At 39.9% G+C, this 21198-nt stretch overlaps 2 protein-coding genes and 1 long non-coding RNA gene across 9 annotated transcripts in view; 1 reads left to right on the plus strand and 2 right to left on the minus strand.

The window, feature by feature from the left end:
* The window catches only part of ZNF644 (zinc finger protein 644), an 81314-nt gene extending 78204 nt beyond the window's left edge, over window positions 1-3110 (minus strand). For 4 of the 7 annotated variants that reach the window (XM_056356422.1, XM_056356423.1, XM_056356421.1 and 1 more), the window contains exon 1: window positions 2653-2811. The gene's annotated coding sequence lies outside the window, so the exon portion shown is untranslated. Of the gene's footprint in view, window positions 1-2652 lie in introns of all 7 variants that reach the window. The other 3 variants (XM_056356414.1, XM_056356419.1, XM_056356417.1) reach the window with 1 other exon arrangement.
* On the plus strand, window positions 939-15464 carry LOC130157154 (uncharacterized). Its single transcript, XR_008824705.1, has 3 exons — window positions 939-2137; window positions 7919-8018; window positions 15114-15464. It is a non-coding gene; the product is annotated as an uncharacterized LOC130157154 (long non-coding RNA).
* HFM1 (helicase for meiosis 1) overlaps window positions 14978-21198 on the minus strand; it is a 38182-nt gene continuing 31961 nt past the window's right edge. Inside the window, exons 32-38 of the mRNA XM_056356426.1 lie at window positions 20388-20470; window positions 20122-20231; window positions 16909-17007; window positions 16388-16448; window positions 16010-16109; window positions 15458-15615; window positions 14978-15174 (exon numbers count right to left, since the gene is read on the minus strand). Of these exons, the coding sequence (XP_056212401.1) occupies window positions 15108-15174; window positions 15458-15615; window positions 16010-16109; window positions 16388-16448; window positions 16909-17007; window positions 20122-20231; window positions 20388-20470 (678 nt within the window). The 3' untranslated portion in view covers window positions 14978-15107. The remainder of the gene's footprint in view (window positions 15175-15457; window positions 15616-16009; window positions 16110-16387; window positions 16449-16908; window positions 17008-20121; window positions 20232-20387; window positions 20471-21198) is intronic.

Below are 21198 nucleotides of genomic sequence, written 5' to 3' on the forward strand. Positions count from 1 at the left end.
CTCACAACGCGTCTTATTCTGCCTTTGCCTGTTGGTTTCTGGGTAGAACGAAGTCCTATAAATGAGTGTCTCGAACCTGGCACCACAAAACAGAGCTTCCAAATACCTGGAGGCTTAAAAAAAATGTACTACAATGTGTGTAACAAAGTTGGGAATTGAACTTACAGCACGAATTAAGGGTTTGACTGTGTGTAAAGATGTCCCATCAAAAGCCAACCTATGAATAAAATCAGCAACAGAGCAAGGCCTGAGCACCTACAGAATGGAAAATGCACTCAAATGAAGCAAACAGCTGAAACAAAAAGAACCATTAGAGTCAAATCCCCTTTCACCTCCTAGCAGTGTGTAAACACCCAAAGGCCAAACAGGCAGAACTGTTGGTTCTGTGGCAAGTTTTCTCTGACAAAAAACACGCATCTTAGTCCAGATCTTTGGCCAAGCTGCACACTGCTACATGTTCTGCAGTTCTTCTACTTGGCTGAGGTGTGGGACAAATGCGAGACTAATTCTTCAGTCAGGACTCATCTACTGTGGCACATAAAATGAATTAAGAACACACTCACTAGGTCAGCGGGTCCTGTGAACTGCAAGTGTTACAAGGGTTACTAACAAAATAAATTGCAGGGTATACTGAGTTTCACTTACAGCTTGTATACTGAAAGTAAAGATCCTAACCCAGGAGTGAATTCTGCTCAATGAAACTCAAAGTTTAAGTAAATGCAAATAGCCTACACTGAAAATGTGAAAAATAAACAACATATCATTTAATTTAATTTGAGCGCCCAAGCAAGTCATTCGCAAGTCTGTTTAATGTTCAGGAAGAAAAAGCCTTAGTTCAGTCTCTACAAATGGTTTTAGTTACTTCTGTGACTTTCCATCTCTTGAGGATAATCTACTCCTAATAAGGACAATTGCTTAGATTTATTACCCCACTGTGGTCTTGTTAAACATCTAACAAAAGTCCTATTTAAATGAAAAGGACAATAGAATCTTTAAAGTCAGTGCAGAGTTTAATTAAAACCTGAAACAGAATCCATGCCTTTATGCATTAAAAAAAAAAGCAAAAAACAGATTTCAAAGCTGTTAAACTACATGTAATTGGCATAAACTCTCCATTGAGCCAAAGTTAAAAAAAAACACCAGGCTATCATATGGAAATTGGAGTCTATTAATAAATAGCAAACCTGATACATGTGCGTAGCACCATATTTTGCATGCATTTTTTAATTTGCCTAATTTGCTAGGCGTATCTTAGAGCAAACATGAGACATGCTAGCTGTTAAGTTGAACAAATCCAAAAGGGACAAAAAAAAGACTGATTGAAATCAACGCATTAACATGCACCAGCATTTAAAAACATTTCATAACGTTCCCAAAGAGAGCATGTAAACTGCAGCAGTCTCAGTGCAAAACTACTGTAGTCCGTGCTCCCATGTAGTCATTACTCATACATGGGAGTATACAGTTCCTACAGTCATTTTTCATGCATGGATAGCTGAAAACCAAAAATCACTGACATAACTGCGCAAGGGGGACCTCCCTTTTGAAAGTTAACATCTTATGAATTCTGAAAGGGAATGTGAAGATAGACACCAGTCCACATGCTGACCCAGCTCTCCTGTAGGGAAGGGTCTGTGTGCAGCCCCCCCCCCCACAACCGCAGGGGCACCCAAGCCTTCCCCAGGCTGAGTCACCACGGGCCACCCGCCCCCAGCTGCAGAGCCAAACCCAGCAAGGTCAGGACAGGACAGAGCAGAGCAAAGCAGTCTCACCACTGCTCCCTTCCCCCCACCAGCATCCAACTGGGGCTGCACACGTAGAGATAGGAGGTCAGCCCAAGAGCTTCTTTGGGCATGCAGTTTCCTTTTCAGGAGATGGTAAATTCTGAGACCCCCGCAAAAAAGTCACATAACCTATTTCTGCATTAAAGAAAAGGCACTTTTCCTTTTTGCCTTTTCCACACGATAAAGGACGATCAGCTGGCTGGGTGCAGGCAGGCACACAGATGGGCTCTGCGCAGGGAGGAAACACACACAAAGACGGCTCTGTGCAGCAGCACCGACTAGTGCAGCAGCTGGGAAGAAGGTGACAAAATGGTGGCCCTCGCCTCCTGGCTGGCTCGGCTTGCACCCGATCGGTAAGAATGACAAAGCGAAAAAGTCATCAGGGAACTCCAGCTCCGAGGTGGGTCGCACAACTCCCTCATCTGGAAAAACTCGAGAGGATGGTGTGTTAAACCTTCCCTCTGCAGCACATCTGTCCCTTACTTAATAATTTTGTTGAAACACATTTCAAGCCCACAGTAAGTGGCCATTTTGTTACTTAGGCTTGCCCCCCCATTTAAAATTACAGCTCTCGCCAGTGCTACGGCAAAGTTGGTGCCTTGGCTTTTAAATTACATTTTCATACCAGTGTTCAGTATTGGCAGACACCTCTTTTACATCCACAAAAACCTGTCTAAGGCCGGCTGCGCGCCCAGCCAGCGGGTCCCTCAGAGGCCTGGGTAGGCGGCGGCTCGGGGTCGCTGCGGCCTAGCCGCCGTGGCACCCCTTCCCCCGCGCGCTCTGCCCCTCATCATGAGGTGCCTCGAGAGGGCTTTGGACACACACAGTGCAATACGCCATGGTTCGGTTTTTGCAGTACCTCACTCACCTTGCACTCGGTGCTACTTAACACCAAGCTGGAGCGCACGGCAAGACGCGAGCGCCATCGCCTAATTTAACCCCAGGGCGGGACTGACAGGCCGCCCCCGCCGGGCCGAGGCCCCGCTGGCAGGCGGCGGGCAAGATGGCTGCCGCCGCGCCCCGCCCGCCGCGCGCCAGGCCGGGCCCGCCCGTCTCCATGGCGACGGCCGCGCGAAGGGGGGGCAGCGAAGGGGGCGCCGCGCCAACGCCCCGCCGCAGCCGAGCGGGCAGCGCCCGGCCCGGCCGCCGCCGGACCCTGAGCGGGGGAGGCCGCGCCCGCCCCCCCGCTCCGGGCGGCGACTACCGAACCCCGAGACGTGGCCCAGCGGCCGCCGAGGGCCCGGCAGCGCCTGGGGACACCGGCGCGCGGGCTGGCTCCGCGCCGCGGCTCTGCGGGGCGGTCGGTCGGTCCCCGAGGTGCCCCGGGGCGGCGGCTGCCAGCGCCACGGCGAGGGGGAAGCGGCCCGTGCGGGGCCGTGCGGGAGACGCGCTGAAGCACCGAGTGTGCGGTGCATCCTGGGGACTGTGTTCCTCGGTGACCTTTTTTTAAAGAAATATGTTGTGAAATCTCTTGCCAGAGTCAGCGGGAAGGCACAGCTGTTCCCAGATGCCAGCCAGCGCTCGTATTATATCGGATATATATCACCCATTCTGCTTGTTCCCCATTCCCCCATGTATTTACGTAGTAACTGGCAATGCGAGCACAGCGCTGCTCTTGTCCCAGCTCTTGCACCAGAGCTACAAAACCCCACGCAGCTCCCAGGCGGTGTGGAGAGCTGTGGAGCTGGGATGGAATCCTGGAGCATCCCAAGCACTCTCAACCTCCTCTAAAGCTAACAAGCAGAGCTAGGCCTTGGTGAATTAAGCTACAGACAAAAAATACAACTGAAAATACGCCAATAGCCACCAATAGCATCTGTTTTCTTCATGTTATGTAGTTCACTTGTCGTATATGTGAAACAAAGGCTATTAACCAATTTAAGGATGAGTGAAATACAACCATGGAAGATGGCATTTTAGTCTGCTTTGCACACATGCACTTTTTTCTAGCAATAACAGCATTACCAAGTGATAGGAGACAAGCTTCTCAAAGGTGGCAGGGGGCTGAGGGGGGGCGGGGGGCTGGAGATTACGCATTTGTTTTAACTGATTTCGCACCACAAGCCTACAGAAATCTGGCTGGCACAGGGCAGGAGCGGAGCTCAGCAGCACCAACAAGCTTTTCTGCCAGAACATGCTTAACACAGAATTACTCTGTGAGTACTTTCACTACTGGTGAGGTTCCCGTGTCTTCACAACCACGTTCCAGCCATACTAATGTCCAAAAACATCTGGCCAGTCAGCACGACCTTGTCTTGCAGTAGAAAATGTGGCATCTGCATAAAGTTTGTCCATAGGAGAGACAGGGCGAAATACAGGCAATGAAGGTGAGCAATGTCCCTAACTCAACATGCCTACATTGCTCCAGAAGTCTCAGCGCTTCATATAGACAACAGATGGCTCCTAAAGGTGGGCCACTGAAGAAGGCAATACTTTGTCCAGTATTTTTTCCTCCTGTGTTTTTTTAGTTACAAGATGAACTGAATTAAAAATCTTAGGCCAGATGCCCCATTAAAAGTTATGCGAGGGACTTGTTCATAAAAACACATCTATGAGAGGCTTTCTTGTATTCTTACCCTGCTGGAGGAATGGCTTGTTGTCCTTGTCCCAGGGCAAGCCGCTCTGAGGAGGCTGACGCTGGACATGTGGCTGCTCTGTGTGCCTTCCCTGATCCAGAGCCTGGGGACTCTCCTCCCAAGCCTGCATCACAGTGTTTCCATGTCTAACACCAGCTCTGCCTATGGCTGCAGTCACAGGTTTTTCAGTGAACACTTACACAGCTACAGCACCTGACACTGTGACAGCCTAGCGCTTCCCAAAGGTATGAAGGGTATGAAGGAATACAGATAAATACTTACTTACTTCTGTGCATCATACCACCCCAGGAAAGGAAACAATTTCTCACAGGGCTTCAAGTAAGCAAAAGGTGTGGCCTGCAATGGACAGGTAAATGTTTCCATGCCACCACCTGAAACCTTGCAATTGGATGACACATTTTACTATCAGTCTCACAGTGACAAACAGCCCAAAGAACATAAGAGGTACTTTGGAAAGCCTTAATGCCTATTAAATCCAGTCAGTAGCAGAAGTCAGAGTTACTTGTAAACTCTTCTGGTCCTCAGATCTGCTCTTCCAGAAGAAAAGCACTTTAAGAACACGACAGACACTTCTGTGCACACTCCAGCGGAGCTCGGTAGAGCTCGTGCACCTGAGCGAGCAGGAGTTCATACAGGTGAGTGGACAGGGTTGTCCCACATCGGTTACAACTTACCCACTTGCAGTACCAGCACCTAATTATCTCTGTAAAGCTAAAATCAACCAACCAAATAAAACCAGAAAAAGACCAGGCTTAAGAATAATTAGCTCTTTTTGATCCTGTCCGCAGGGACCCTGAATTAGCAGCTGTTTTTAGGTAGAAGCTTTTCCTTCTGAGAAGCACACCTGCAGAATCCAGATTTCTAAAAGGTGTTATTAGAATAGCAGGACGTAATTATTCTTTACTCATAAGAAGTCTGATCTGTTGGAGAGCTAGATTAAATAAAAAAGCTTGAAAATTATTCTTCTCATTGTGTCACTGCAGAGTGTATCTTTTTTTCCAGTCTTACTTCCAATCTGAAAATTTCCAAATGGTTCACAGAGCACCACAGGCACCACTCAGCCTGCTCTAGGGAACTCTCATTTCTCCTGTCACTTCTAAAGCTTGTCTCTATCCTGCAAGCAAAATCCCAGCTCCTCAATGTTGCTTACAAGATCTTGGCTCGCTGTATTTCCTTTCTCTACCCAACGTGAGGGTGCCGATGTCCCCACGCCTGAGCACTGCTCAGTGCCTCTCAGAGGAGGAGACAGCTGCCTCTTCCCCCAGTCACCCAGAATGCAGGAGGAAAACAGGTGCCCTCCCCACAGCCTTCTTCATGCCCTGCAAAAGTCCCAGCAACAGAATATGACAGGCAGTACTTCTGCAGTGAACTAAATGTTCAGCACAGACAGAAGCAGGGAAAATCCAAGACAGTGGTTACCATGAGGAACAGCTGAAGAGGGACTTGGGTTTTTCTTTGAGACAATCTTGTTCATTTACACAGACTAGAAAAAGTCACGTTTTCTTGAGCATAGTCGATTTTAAAAAGCAGGAGGTATTTTCTTTGCTCAAAATTCAAAGGGATGTGCACCTACACTAAACGTAAACACACTTTTAGCATTTTATTAGGCAAGCTTCTACTGTCTAGTAGACTACTATGACTAGTCCATCTTACTGTCACCTTTCCCCTGTTACTCACTAGTGCTGCATGCGCATATACATGCAGGCACACCCATCTATTAAAACAAAATGCAGCAAAGCCTCTACCCAACTTTGGATCTGCTTAAACTGACAGTGAAGCCACACGGTACGCTCGGAAGTCCGTGTAAATACTCTCAAGAAAATACAATTAAATTAAATAGCCAACTAGAAAAAACATTACAGCAGGTCCTGTAAGAGTGCTCAGACAGGAACTTAAACGAATACCTCATTTCTTGTCAGGTTACCATTGGTTTTGCGCTACATTTAAATACTGAAGAGTGCTAGAAGGAAAAATGTTTATGTTGTTACTCTTCTAGTGTTTTCAGTCACTCTCCAGCAAAACTTCTGCAGAGCTAGGCTCTGGTGATAGAATGCATAAAAATGACGGCCAGATGGTGGCACAGTAAACGCCCTTCTTTTGAAGGGCTGTGCTTGTCTATTAGAAATACTTCTTGTTCCGTATGCATATCACAGAGGATTAGACACATACACTCCTCACACAGAACCACCACCTCCCAAAACACATGTCAGCAGAGTATTTACTACCAAATCCAGAAGGAGTTTGTGATTCTAACATTGTCCCCATTAATGAGAAAAATGTCACTATACAAAAGCTCTTTTTTTCCCCCTCCTTCTTATCAAATCCTTCAAACAGCTGATAACTAGCTTTTATAGATTGGAGAGTCAGATAGAATTCTGAATCTATTATTTTACTAAAACCCCAGGGGTCAACTTATCACCTGAAAACCATTTTACATGGACAATTTGACTTTCATGTGGAGTGTCAGAACATACCCTAGATGGAAATCTAAAATAAATTATATGGAATACTGCCTTCTTTGTGCTGAAATTTATCGGTCCCACACTACAATAATTTTGAAAATTGTATCCCTTAAGCTGCAGAGCTGGGGTATTATTAACTGCTTGAACTGAAAAAGCAGTTCTGATTGGCTGCTATGAAGTCTATGGACAGAGACTAATTTCTATTGAACCACATGCTTATCCGAAGCCATTTTCCACCATTGCAAGCTGCCACATTTATTTTCTTCCAGAACACACTGCCCATTTTATTACTATCATCCTCAGTATGCACTGTCACTTTGGTAAATCTGTTCCAGAAGCTAAGAATGCGTCTAAGCTTCTGCTAATATGGTTGCCTGAGACAATCGCACCCGAGAGGAAGAGCGGGAGGGAGATCCACTTGTACCTCTTATCTTCCTAATACCGGCTCTTTTCCTCGCTGAGCAAGCCTCCAGTCTCTGCAATGCACATCTGTGGTGTATCACAAGATAAGCACATCTGTTTCTTGGCCCACACTTACTTAATGACTTCTACCGCCATACTTTTGAATTAAAATTATTCGATAATATGTTCAGTGCTCCTTTTACATCTATTGAATGCTTTGGTGAATGCTTCCTTTAAATCTATCTATTTTAAATCTATGTATTTTCAGAAACCACCCAACTGACCTCAGAGCTTAAAATCTTTATAATTCATGAGATACTGAAAATATTAATGATCCAGCTGCTGGGTGACTATCCTTTGAGTAGAAATTCCCAGCTGGCAGAAAAAAACTCCTCTAGGCATAACATGTATGACACAAGAATGGAGCCCTGAGATAAAAGAAGTTTATTTCCTGCACCCAGTAATCTAACAAGTCTGGACAAGTTAAAACATTACACCACAACCAAAAAAAAAAAAAAAAAGTAATTCAGAACCCTAGTAATAAACTCTAATACCTCATTTTCATTCAGTTAAATTAATAGCCTTTATAAACTAAAAGAAATTGCTAAAAAGTTTTGACCTGCACGTCTAAGTTTCTAGACAGCACTACTTTCACTTTTTCTTTACTAAACAGTATCAAGCCACTCCAAGAGGCATTCAGACTCGTGACAATTCACTGCGGCCAATCAATCTCTCCGAGTGGACAACCTACGGCTTCTGGCAACGGCATTCAGGTCAGTAAGGCCTTTGCCAAGCAAGGATTTGAAAACCAAGGCTTGGCAGGTCTTTTCCGAACCCCTTACTGCCTGGCTTTCCAACATCTTTTATGTTGGGCTATATCTAGGCAGCAGCAGAAGCCTGTCAGTAAACACTCCATTGCAAACTCACTGTCACGGCCTTTCAGGGCGGGAAGTGGCTAGTCCACACTGGAACCCTGTGTTCGCTTTCTCTCATGCTAGCTGACTTCTCAGTGGTATTCCTCAGGGATCCAGGGTTGCTCTGCCGGCTTGCCTGCGAGTGGTAGGGGTCTGTTCTGCAGAGCCTGGCTTTGCTGATGCCTAACCTCTGGATCAGTATTGGTGCCGAAGCCATGCCGAGTAGCCTAACATCCAAATTCTGCAATTAGATTACTATATTGAGGACAGTTCATTATCAAAATCATCTAGAGTTATACTTTTACTGAAATAAATATATTTCAGAGAATTTGTGCAGTGAGCTGGAACATCTGGGATAAAATGGCATATATAGCTTTAGCTTTGAAATGCTTGCTTTTTTTGTTTTGGCTAAGCAGTGGTGGCCTATGTCAAGCAGAAATTTTAGAAGCACAGACTTATCTTTAATAGAAGACACTACCTGAGGAAACTATTTGCGACAGAAAAAGTAATATTGTTGTGTCTGCTTTAACTATATCCTAACATTTATTAAAGTGACTAGAGCAAATTAGCAGGACTTCTTCTGTCTTACCCAAACAATAGGAATTCCCTTGCATTGCTAATTAACAGGACTGAAGATAAGGAAAAGTGCCAAGTTAAAAGTGCCAAGTTTGGCGTTGTCCACTTGTATCAATAAATATTCTGAGCACTTTTAAGTGTGTAAACTGTTGAGATAAATGTTTTGGAATCTATTTCTACAAATGACAGCTTAATTAGTTCAAAAGAAGAAATTCACAATTTCATAGTAGGCACAACTGATAGAGCCTGAATCTAGCTGAAAGTGGGATCAGGTATCAACATGCAGCAGCTTAAAAAAAAGTTACATAAGCTGACCTTAATATGTGTGACTATCAGGTTTTCGCTGTAGAAACATATATTTTTCAATATCTCTTTCTGAGCAGAAATCATGTCATTTATATGCAAATCAGACTATATTCTGCAGCTGTTTCTTTTGTGCTGAAGCCATGGGAATTATTTGCACTTAATAAAGCCTCATAAATAGGTTTTGCCTCTAAATGGGTGGGGGAGCAGCAAATATATCATAGCCATTTACAGTTACAAGCATCTTTTTGTTTTGAAAGTTATATGCATCCCTTAATAGGAAGTTTCACAGTTACAAAAGAAACATTGTTTTATTTATATAAACAAAATACCCTTACAGTCTTCAAAATAAAATGTTTTGCTTTTTTCCCTATGCTCACCTATCTAAAACATAGAAATTGCCATGTAGCATCTATCAAAAGGACAGTCTGTATTGTCACTACATGCCAGCTGTACATAGTATATGTTAAATACAGGAAGAAATTCCTTGTTATTGTATCTATGTACTTTCATTATATTTGAAAGAGCATACATCTTTATATAAAGTATGTCCACCCAGTATAACCTACTGCGTTTCTGCAAAATGTGTAACATTTTCACACACCAGCAATCAGATGTGCCCCTCAAGTCCTGGCACATGGAAACAATCCATTTAAAAACCACAGGAGGACAGACCCAGGAACACCTTTTGCATCCCACAAGACCAGAATGAAAATGTAGTGTTTTAGCATGGTAGACAGCATACTAAAGCTAACTGGGCAACAACTCTCCCTAACTGGTATAAACTGTCTGGATGGGGACCTCTTGTTAAGAACAGGACACGTAGTGCAGGACTGCAAGTTAACAGTAGCACAGCTTTTCCAGTCACTCCACCACCACAGGCAAAAGCAACAGTGGTCAGCACCATGTAACGATAAGGACAGAAGGGCCACTTAGGAAGATGCACTCCTTACCCCAGCCCACTCCATCTGAAATACCAGTTGAGAGCACACAGAGACCAAGAGTTACTAACACTGGGAGAAAAGTGAGGGTTTGGACAGATACAGTTTTGTCTCATACATGTTTAAAGAACAAATAAAGAAACATGGTTCACCTGGGGTGGCTCTTACTTCAGCTGAACAGTGGCAGCCAAAAAACCACTGCCCTTTTTCCATCTGATTTTCTTCAGTCAAGCTGAACTTGATCACTGTAAACTATCAGCACACTGTATGTGGCTCAGTTTATTGTCATGTAAAGCTTCAGTAAACTCAATGCAGTGTTAGTCCTCTGCAGGAAGTAAATTTTACCTCACTATTACCTTCTTTTCTATTTCCTTATTAAGCAAGGGAGCTAGAAAACCCCCCGAGGCATTAATGGATCTCATTTCATGGATATCATTTAAAGATTCTGTCAGTAAAACACCTGACATGATACTGCTTTCTTGCATCTATATAGAAAGCAGAAGGAGTGACAAAGATGTAATGCAAGATACCCTTTTGTTTAGAAGAGATGCCACAGATTCTGTTGTGACAATGGCTTAGAGACCTATCATTTGTGGTCTACAAAATGACTGGGTTTAACTGTTTTGCAGGTACATTTTGGTTCCATACGGTGACTTCTGTTCACTCATTATTATACTGACTGCCTTTAAAAGCACTAACTTTTTTACCTCGCATAACTATTCTGTGAAGGCGTATCAAAGTAAAAATACACCCCAATAACAAGGGTCTGACTTGTTGCAACTGCCGTTATTATTTTAACAATTACTCATTAAAGTCTTCGAATACATGAAAAAAGTCTACATAATTAAAATTATGACAAATGTTGCATACAACTAAAATTATGTAATTTTAAATATTATGTAATTTTAAATTTTACAATAAATATACATTTACAGTATTCTATATGCTATAAATGTACCTTATACACAAACATGTCTGGCAACATGTTTAAACACTATACTTATTTTCCTGCTAACAATTTTTGAAGATCATGGTTTTTGAGTGTGTATTGCATTTTCTTCAGGCACAGATACGGTTGACCTCAGTTTATATTTTGAAACCAATATATGTGATAGGACAAGGAAGCATATAAGGAAGTTGAAGTTAAATTAAAAGCAGGTATGAGCATGTATTTTATTATGGAGAATCAGGCAAGTAAGATAGTAAAATCTGACTTCTTGTCACATTGAATTTTCTTTCACTACTCCATTATGGGAAACAGTATTTTTATAATGTAAATTTTATAGAATCATCCCCAGACTAAACTCTGTGGCATTCTGCTGTATCCCCAAAGAATTACTTACACAATCCCACTGATTCAAACTGAAGCCACTCATTTAATGTTACAACTCTATGCAGAATTAAAACCAAGGATCCTTTCAGACTTTTAACAATGTTTTTATGTATTTTAGTCTGTATTTTATCTATTGGTAGTAGCTTAGTGAAATTGTCTGTTGTTATCCTGTTGAATTTAATTAATCTGTTTTCTCTGGGCAGCACCTGAAAGGAAGCTGCATGCAGTAACATTAGGAGAGCACAGCCATCTTTTGCTGTGCAGAAATAAGACTGTTCAACTTAGGAAAGCTGGATCCTTACATGGATAAAAGAACTCAGGTGTCTCATGTGCACAAGAAAGGCAATATTCAGCGAGCCTGGCTGTGAAGTTACAGTACACCAGCCTCTCCATAATAACTGCATGTGGTCACTTTAATCATAGGCAATTTGGTGAGTTCCATCAAAGAGCAATTCAGCCCCCTTACCTTCTGAATCATCTGACAGTGTCTGCCTATTTCTAGTGACTACACAGGGAGTCCAAGTAAACTAGGTTTAATCACTTAAGGTGATTCAGTTAAACGACTAAAATTACAGCTCTTCATAGCTATGTCTATACTTACCTCTTGGGGCATGACCAGGGATTTTGGTCCTCTGGTCATTCACATAAACCATCTCTGTAGAAACATCACCGTTCCTTCCTGGGAGCCATCTGATGTCCACAGAAATCAGAAGATGGTGATGGGCAGGATGTAAGTTCTACATTCTTAAATCTTACCATGACACGGAAGTGGGGTGTGACTAGGATGTACATGACTGGGGCTGCCAGGCTAAACATAGCGGTAGTATACTAATTCTAATTACCTCAATTTTGAAGCTTAACTCAAAAAGAAATAATTCAGATTTTACTAGGTTTTTCTAATTCTGCAGTCAATTTGCTCTTTCTGCCTGTATTCTTTTTGAAGTATAGTCACTGTGTATCTGCAATTAATTATTGCCATGGAGACCTACTATGGTTATCACTTTTGATCCTTCAATTACTATGATTTGAAAAATGGAACAATAACAAATGTCACCACACAAGAAGTCATTCCTTCTCCCAAGACAGAGAACGCTTCAGCATGTAAGTACTTCCGAACTGGTTTTCTGAAAGTGATTTAGACTTTAAAAAGTCATAGAGCTAATATGAATAATGAAGCAAAACAACAATGCCAAATTAAGCACTTATCTCTAGAAAAATGTTTTTGTACCAGAGGTTCAGTATTACTACAAAGGCATTGCAGTACTGAAGGATTTATATTCTGAAATCTGTGAAATGCTGTCAGCAGCAACAGCACAATTTTGTAATTTTCCAAGGATGATACAGGATGCCTACTTCTTGTGAAAAACACAGAAAACCATCTTATAAACCATCTGCAAAGTATTCTTAATAGTCTAGAAAGTACTGAAATGCATTTATTATCATGTGTTGTGACTACGGATCAAATTGGAAATTAAGCCTTTTAAAAATCAAAAGGAAAAAATCTGAATATGGTATCAGAAAATTAATCAGCCTGAATCTTGCAGAAACCAAGTAATAACTACTGAACTCCTTCACAGGGGAAAACTGAGAGAAAAATAAAATAAAATAGCTACCTGCAAGGACAATTATCTATAGCAATCTAAACATAAACCTACTCCTATAAACTAACCAAACCCAAGTGGTTATATTTAGACTATACAAAAAAATGAAACAAAAATGGCAATAATGTAAATTACTTTCTAGACATCATATAAACTACCAAAACATTTCAGAGAAAAATGGAAACACACCTTCAGTGGTGAAATAGGACCAAATTATATCCTCCAAAGATACTTAGTACAGAAAAATATATAGAAGCTTACCTTATTAATTTCTATGAAGACCTAAACACAGTCAACTTCCACTATGGTCACTACCTCACAGTTCAGAACCTTTAGAAGGAGCTTCATGCAGACTAGCAGGAAAAAGTGCAGCACCTGCCATTAAAGCATTCCCGGTTTGCAGGCAAGGCCTGAGCAACCAGCAGGTAAGCGAGGTTTTGGAAAGGTGTAGTTGTATAATCATGAGATTATACAAATTATATAAATTATATAATCACAAAAATATATTAATTGTCTCCTTCCTCCCCTGTTTTCCATATTTGAAGCTCAGCTTTGTGATGCTGCATAAAAGCTTTTGTCAAACTTGAAGAAACTGAGGAACAGCTCAAGTAGTTGTTGCAAGCTAAAACCCCAGGGCAAGGCAGGATAAAAAGGCAATTAAAGAAGTCTATGTAAATACGAACTATAAATTTGAAAAAAAATTGTGTATTTCAAGCAGTAGGGAGAGAGTCAGGTGCTTAAACATCAGCATCAAGTACCAACTTGGGTGCCCTAGAGCACCTGGAACATCTCCATGTGGGAGACCAATGCTCTTCTGGCATGGTAGAGGGAGCCAAGGGAAAATTCTCTGGGGCACCTAAACTGACACTGACACTCTTGCGTCTCACCCTGACACAGAACTGGAAGGTGACTAGGATGTACATGACTAGAACTGCTTGGCTAAATAACAGTATAGTATTCTGAGTTACCTCAGTTTGGAAGTTTAAAAAAAAATTGAGACAAAAAGCTATCTGATGTACTACTATCAGATGCAGTGAAATATTTGAGGTACAGCAAAATGAGCTATAAGTTTGGGCCTGCTAGAATTTGCACAGTCAAAAAAATATTGAGTGTTGAGTATTGAGGCTGCTTGTGCTAGGCCATTCTTTCATATGGAGAAAGAGTTAACCAGAAAGTCAAAAGTGTATGGAAACACTGGAGTCAAGTACATTGTTATTAGCTGAGAAAAATACAACCAGGTGGTGCAGCAAAACATGGTTGCATTTTGTTGCACCACAGTATTGCAAGAACAGACCACTAAGGTTCCATGTGTAATTTTAACACTTTAATTCCACACATTTTGAATAATTATCAGTAAAAACTAACATTCCCTTGGATTTTAGGCAACATTATGTATTTTTCTAAACACTGAACTTGCAAGGTCTACTGTTCAAACACTAGAGCTACAAGAAGATACCCAAATACAATGCTTGGTTGCCTAAATCTGTACTAGGATGCAAAAATGTCCATTTTATGACCTTGGGTGTCAAAGTGAACAGCCAAACACAAGTTTAGAATACTGTTTATAGACATTTTACACCTGGTTTATTGAGAGTCTGGAAACACATTTACTTGAAGGAAGTTGCCCTTTTTCATTAATGAGTTGAAAGCACGGTCAAAAGGAATATAGTCTAGAATAACTTACCATTCTATGACTTCTACTTGTAAATTTTATTATTTTACTGAATCAGTGCTATGAAAAAAACAGCATTAGAAAACTGAAAGACAAAACCAAAAAGCATTAAGAAATTCTGTGGAAAGAGTCTTTCATTCATTTAAAGAATACTTGTGGAACAGGGCATGTAATAAATAGCTTACTTTCCCTTATGTTATTTTTACTTTATTTATAAAAACACCTTAAATTTGAGATCTATTCTCCTTTGACACACTCCAATATTTTTCTTTGTAATCCTGAAAACAGCAAGGTCAACAACTAAATATTTAAGTACTTTTCAAAATAAGATAATAACAAAATTTATGACTATTTTATAGAATTCTAGATATGTTATCTACTCTATGCACAAGCCAGCTACAGGTAAATAAGTGTACAACAGAAATTAAATTCTCTTAACTGGATTTGAAGGCTTCACTCTTTAAAGATGACTGTAACTCTTTCCCCGCCCCCAGCACTTACAATGAATTTTGTTTATATGTTTTACAGAAGGTCATCAAATATTCCAAGAAAGGGCTCAACATCATTGATTTCATCATCAAGAAGATATCTACTGAAGATTAAACAAATTAAAAAATTAAATTAGGTATAATACATCAAAACCTATGAGATCAGGAGCACTGTACAAAGTATAGCCAAGAGACACCATGACAAACAAAATAATTTTAAAGTGTTTTCCTTTCTAAGAAAAGTTAATTGATACTATTTTTGTGAAAATTGGTCTTCTAAAATTAATATTATAAATTAACACATCACTTAAAGATCTGTGTTCCATGAAGGACTAAGCACTAAAACACTGAGGCAACAGGAAAACATACATAACTTTTTATTACCTGGGATCCACTTCTTTTTCCTGTTGTTCTGTAAAAAAAAAAAAATCCTCTTTCCTAGTGGATTTAGAAGAATCTGAGATTAATTTTGAGACTGAAGAACACTGTACATTTTTCAGCTCTTGAGAAGGATTTGAATGCTTTTTTTCTTGAAAAGTGAACTGCAATGTAAATGTTAAAAAGCTTATATGATTAACTAACAAAAAGGAACTGTCAGATTGTTGTAGTATGCAATACAGATATTTATATTGATATTATGATATTTGACAAGGATTAATCACATAATAAATATAATTATATACTGGATGACTTGCAGAATCACAATCAGATTTAGTAAATAGTTTTGAAGTCATGCTATATAAAGTAAATTCAAGTCCTAGTTCTTCATATCATGAATATCACACTGAACACAGGACACATGTGTGTTTGGATGACACAGAAAGGTTCAGAAATGCAGTATGTCCAAACTGATTCATAAGTCAGATATAGTAAATATATTTACACATGCAATACTCTAACTATAGGAAAACCTCTTATAAAAATATTTTTACTCACCATATTTCTACTCTGTACAGATAAATTCACTTCTGATGTGCTACTAACCACAGAAACAACAGAGTTCTGAATATTGGTTTCATCTTGTAATATGCATGAACTGAAAATATCAAGTTGAATAATTTAAGTATTTTTAAAGATGTGCACAATGATTTATTATCCAGTTCAGGATTTTCTTTTTATTTCCCACCACATTTAAATAAAAAAACTCCAACAACCAAACAACAAAACATTCAACAATTCATACCTTTTAAAAGTTGAAATTTCACTCACTTTTGTGAGTGAACAACCTTCTATACATTTAATTATACAGATGCATGTGAAATACAGACAGTATTTTTAACTGAACAAAACTGTAATAAATTATATAATGCTTACTCTTTTGAAATGTCATTTGTGGCTTTGCTTCCCGTATACTGCCAAAGTGGTTCACACTTATCTGGAATTTGAAGGCAGGTATTTCCATGTTCATATAAGAATGAAATTTTTAAAAACTGAGTCACAAAACAGCTGAAACCCCTTGTAAATATTTTACATTATATGATAAATAATAGTTTGAAAGTTATTCAAATATCTTTAACAGATGAAATATTTCTTCTGTGGGTTTTGGACTAATGTAAACATAAGCAGAGATAAGAAGTCAGATAACATAACAAATATGCAGTTGTAGGCCATCAAAAAATTCTTAAGTATGACTTTCTCAACTCTCCCTTCCATATTAGATTTGCCTCAATATAACTGACATTCAAGGTAGAGTAATAAATCTGGGGGTCAAGTCAATTAACCAAAAAATTTCAGGTAGTTCTATTCATTGCATACTGTAATGAATTATTCTCAAAGAATAGCCTGTAAAATAATTTGTACATAGGAAACAAAGAATTCTGTTAAAATAACCTTACCTAATTCTCTACTGGCAAAATTGCTAGCAAATACTAATTTCTCGTCATCAATATCATCCCAAACATCATCTCTCAGTTCAAAGTCCACATGCAAACCATCTGAAAAACAACATCTGCTTTCATGAGTATCCATCAAGTTATACATTAAAGATTTTTAAGCTTTTATTTTTTTTTATGCCATTGTTTCTTGCTTCTTCTCACTCACAAACACTGAATGTTTCCAAGAGAAAGCTGCAACACTTTTGTAATAGACAAGCACAACAAAAACTTTTCTCTTTTATAACCAATTGTTCAATCTATTGAAAAGAGGATTGTCACATATGCACTTTTTCCTCAGCGTTATTTTGAGAAAAGGTAGTCTCAATGTAGATTCTAGAAAAACAGGCCTTATAAAAATCACTGCAATGTCATTCTTTGCCTTTGTCAGAAGCATTGTTTGATCCAAATTTAATACTTCTGGTTCAGTCCTTTCTTCTCTCCAGTTTTCCAAAACACTCTGAACGCTGTCTTCTTCCTGTACATCTAATGCCTAAGAACTAATCATGACAAACACATTTTTAAGCATTGTTGTTAGAATTCTTAATTAAAATGTGATAGTTAATGTTTTTAAATACTTTTTTTCTGGTGCAAAGACTGCTTTCCTGTTTCCTCTCTTACTCTCTTTCTTTCCCATTTGTTTGTTCTATTCTCTTTTTTCATCATCAATACAATTTTCTCTGCTATTTTTTTCCTATCTGCCTTCTGCCATACTATCCTCCAGCATCAGACAGTGCTGTAATCTTCATTCTGTTTTCATGGCTCTAATATGCCTAAGAAACCCAGGTTTTCCTAAGAGATCCAGGTTTCCCTTTCAACAGAGGGGGAGGAGGACAGGCTCAAATCAAAAATCCCGTTCCACAGACACTGGCAACATCAGGAAGGTACTGCTACTGTAATTTTGGATGTGCACAGTCAGCATGGCGCATTATGTCACAGACATACAGATTTTAAATAAATTATAGGTTTAGGTGACTACAATTTCACAGTATATTCTTAAGTACCTACTTTTTTTATGGAATGGCAAGATACCATATTACAGATGCAGTTAATGCTATAAAAATCATATAGTTCTAATGAAGGCATCAGTTTATATTTGGTGCATTTTTTTAAATGCAGCCAGCCCAATCAATATGTCCTGGGTTACCTTTTCTGCTACTGTTCAATGGAGATGTTTTTTAATTAGCAGTATCTGCTATGTCCTCTTCATCCTGTATGATTTGCCTCAAGACATGCTTGAGCACAGACTACAGCTATACTGGTACACTGGAACATCTATCTGTCTTCCCATGACTTTACTCTTTTAACACAATCATATCACACACTAACTGCCTGCTCCCCTCCCTGCACCCCCACCAGCAACTGATGGTATGGCTATGCTATGGTCTTCCATCTTAAGACTACATAGCAACTACAGCAGGAAAATATGAAGCATTAAAGGAATAGGATTACAATGTCATCGTCAAAATATTAAGTAAAAATGAAATTATAGAATCATAGAACAGTTTGGGTTGGAAGGGACCTTAAAGATCATCTAGTTCCAACTCCCCTACCATGGGCAGGGACACCTTCCACTCAGCCAGGTCACTCAAAGCCCCATCCAGCCTGGCCTCGAACGCTTCCAGAGATGAGGCATCCACAGTTTCTCTGGGCAAACTGTTCTAGTGCCTCACCACCCTCATAGTGAAGAATTTCTTCCTTGTATCTAATCTAAACCTACCCTCTTTCAGTTTGAAGCCATTCCCCCTTGTCCTGTCTCTACATGCCCCTGTAAAAAGTCCCTCTCCAGCTTTCCTGTAGGCCCCCGTTAGGTACTGGGAGGCAGCTGTAAGGTCTCCTCAGCCTTCTCTTCTCCAGGCTGAACAAGCCCAACTCTCTCAGCCTATCTTCATAGCAGAGAAGCTCCAGCCCTCTGACCATCTTTGTGGCCCTCCTATGGACTCGTGCCAACAGGTCCATGTCCTCCTTAAGCTGAAGGCCCCAGAACTGAATGCAGTACTCCAGGTGGGTGTCACGAGAGCAGAGTAGAGGGGGAAAATCACCTCCCTTGACCAGCTGATCATGCTTCTTTTGATGCAGCTCAGGATATGGTTGGCTTTCTGGGCTGCAAATGCACATTGCTGGGTCATCTTGGGCTTCTTGTCCACCAACACCCCAAGTCCTTCTCCTGAGGGCTGCTCTCAATCCATTTTCTGCCCAGCCTGTATTTGTGCTTGGGGTTGCCCTACCCCATGTGCAGGACCTTGCGTTTGGCCTTGTTGAACTTCATGAGGTTCGCACAGGCCCACCTCTCAAACCTGTTAAGGTCCCTCTGGGAGGCAACACTTCCCTCCAGCATGTTGACCGCACCACACAGCTTGGTGCACTGAGGGTGCGCTCAATCCCACTGTTCACATCACTGATAAAGATGTTAAAATTACACAGTATAGCTGACAACGCTTAAGGAGATATGAACAAGGTAATGTTTCAATTCATTTCAGCTCAGTGTTCCTTCTATGTCTGAGTATGACCTAACATCAGAACTGCTACTTATTAGCCAAATTAAACAAAACATTATTCACATCAATCTGTTGTCAACAAATAAAATAGCAAAGTAATACCGGCAGGAGAACATCATATTTATATACTGATAATGAAGACTGATCATTTAACACCAAATGTAAAAACATTTGTGGCCTTTCCAGTGGAAAAGAAACAGAAAGAGGAAATTTGCTTCCAGACGGAGATGTTTTGCTAGTTATGAACTCAGTTACTGAACGGTCACATTTTATCGACTACCAAACAACAGCTCATGTTTCACTAACTTCTTCCAGCAGAAAAGAAAAATAAGAAAATGTATAGATATAATTATATGTATAATCCCCTGCATTACAAGTGGATTCAGTGGAAATACATTACAGTCATACCTTTCAGGAAGTATTTGTAGATTTGGACCCTGCTGTTTTTGATTCAGTCATTAATGTTTTATTTAAAGGTACTTTTAGATGCTTAGATCTACATTAGAAATTCTTACCAACACCAGAAAGAAAGCCAATTAAGGCCACTACATTTCCCTACACATTCAGTGTTCTATAATGCTACACTTGTTGCTGTAGCGATTTCAGCCAGTTTGAGCTTACAAGTATATTCAAATCAAAATAGTGAAAATCATAATTTCAAACATTAGCAATAACTTACTAATCTTTCCATAATTCCAGGATTGCAGTTGTTGCTGAGGTACTCCTAAGTTATTAACATTATCTACCTGGTCCACTGAAGGTGAAGAAGATGACTGTTTATTGCTAGACCTATTAAAAATAAAATAAAATCAGTGACATGTCAGTAAAACAGTTGCAGAAAGTTGCAAAATAATTTTGTTCAGAAAACAGTTTTTAGTTGTTACAACTTCACATACTACCTAAAATAAGACAGATTTCTTTTTTATTACTTATGTTATTCAGTACCTTGGCAATGCTGGCAACAAAGATTTAGGTGTAAAAACAAATTGCTGGAGATCCACATTTTGAGCTTGATTTAACATCTGCATCTAAAGAAAACAGATTATTGTAACTGGTAAGATATAAACATATTGAAAACAATTTTTTAACAGTCTTAATGACATAATTTATACTGTATCAGTTAGCATAATTTTTAAAGATCACACAGAAAATCTTTCTTAGGTCTGCATATCTAATGTAATCAGTTAAAGAGGCTTGAATTACATGCTTCTAGTGGAGTTCTTCAAGTACCCTGGCAAAGTGAGACTGGTTATCACTCTCATCTGTATCAGCTATAGGCTAAATCATTCTTTATTGCAAACAAACAAGCAAACAAAACTGTGAGGAGGAAATAAAACATTCCAACATCTCAACTGCCATTCTTGCTGCAGAAAGAGCTATTTTAGTACTAGATTCAAAGGGATAAAGTATAATCCATGGAATCTTTCAGAGGTTAAAAGCTAACATGGTTGGGTTTTTTATAAAGAATTGGATCTACCTGTCAATGCAAAAAGATCTCTTAGTAGCATTACTCTGATAAATACCACTATTTGTTTTCATTTGGGTCATACTTTGCCAAAACCAAGTCACAGTACAGTACCTTCCAATGATGCCTCTGTACCTCACCCACCACAATCTATCCAATGCCATAAAAGTAAAACTGAAGAGCACATGCACAGAAGTGGACCGTTGGAAGTGCTCCAAACAGCAACAGAACCTCTCAAAAGATTCACAGACCTTTACTTTTGTACTTCTTTCCTTTTTGCATTCCACACAG

This window comes from Falco biarmicus, chromosome 11 (assembly GCF_023638135.1).
Source record: "Falco biarmicus isolate bFalBia1 chromosome 11, bFalBia1.pri, whole genome shotgun sequence".
NCBI lineage: Eukaryota > Metazoa > Chordata > Aves > Falconiformes > Falconidae > Falco > Falco biarmicus.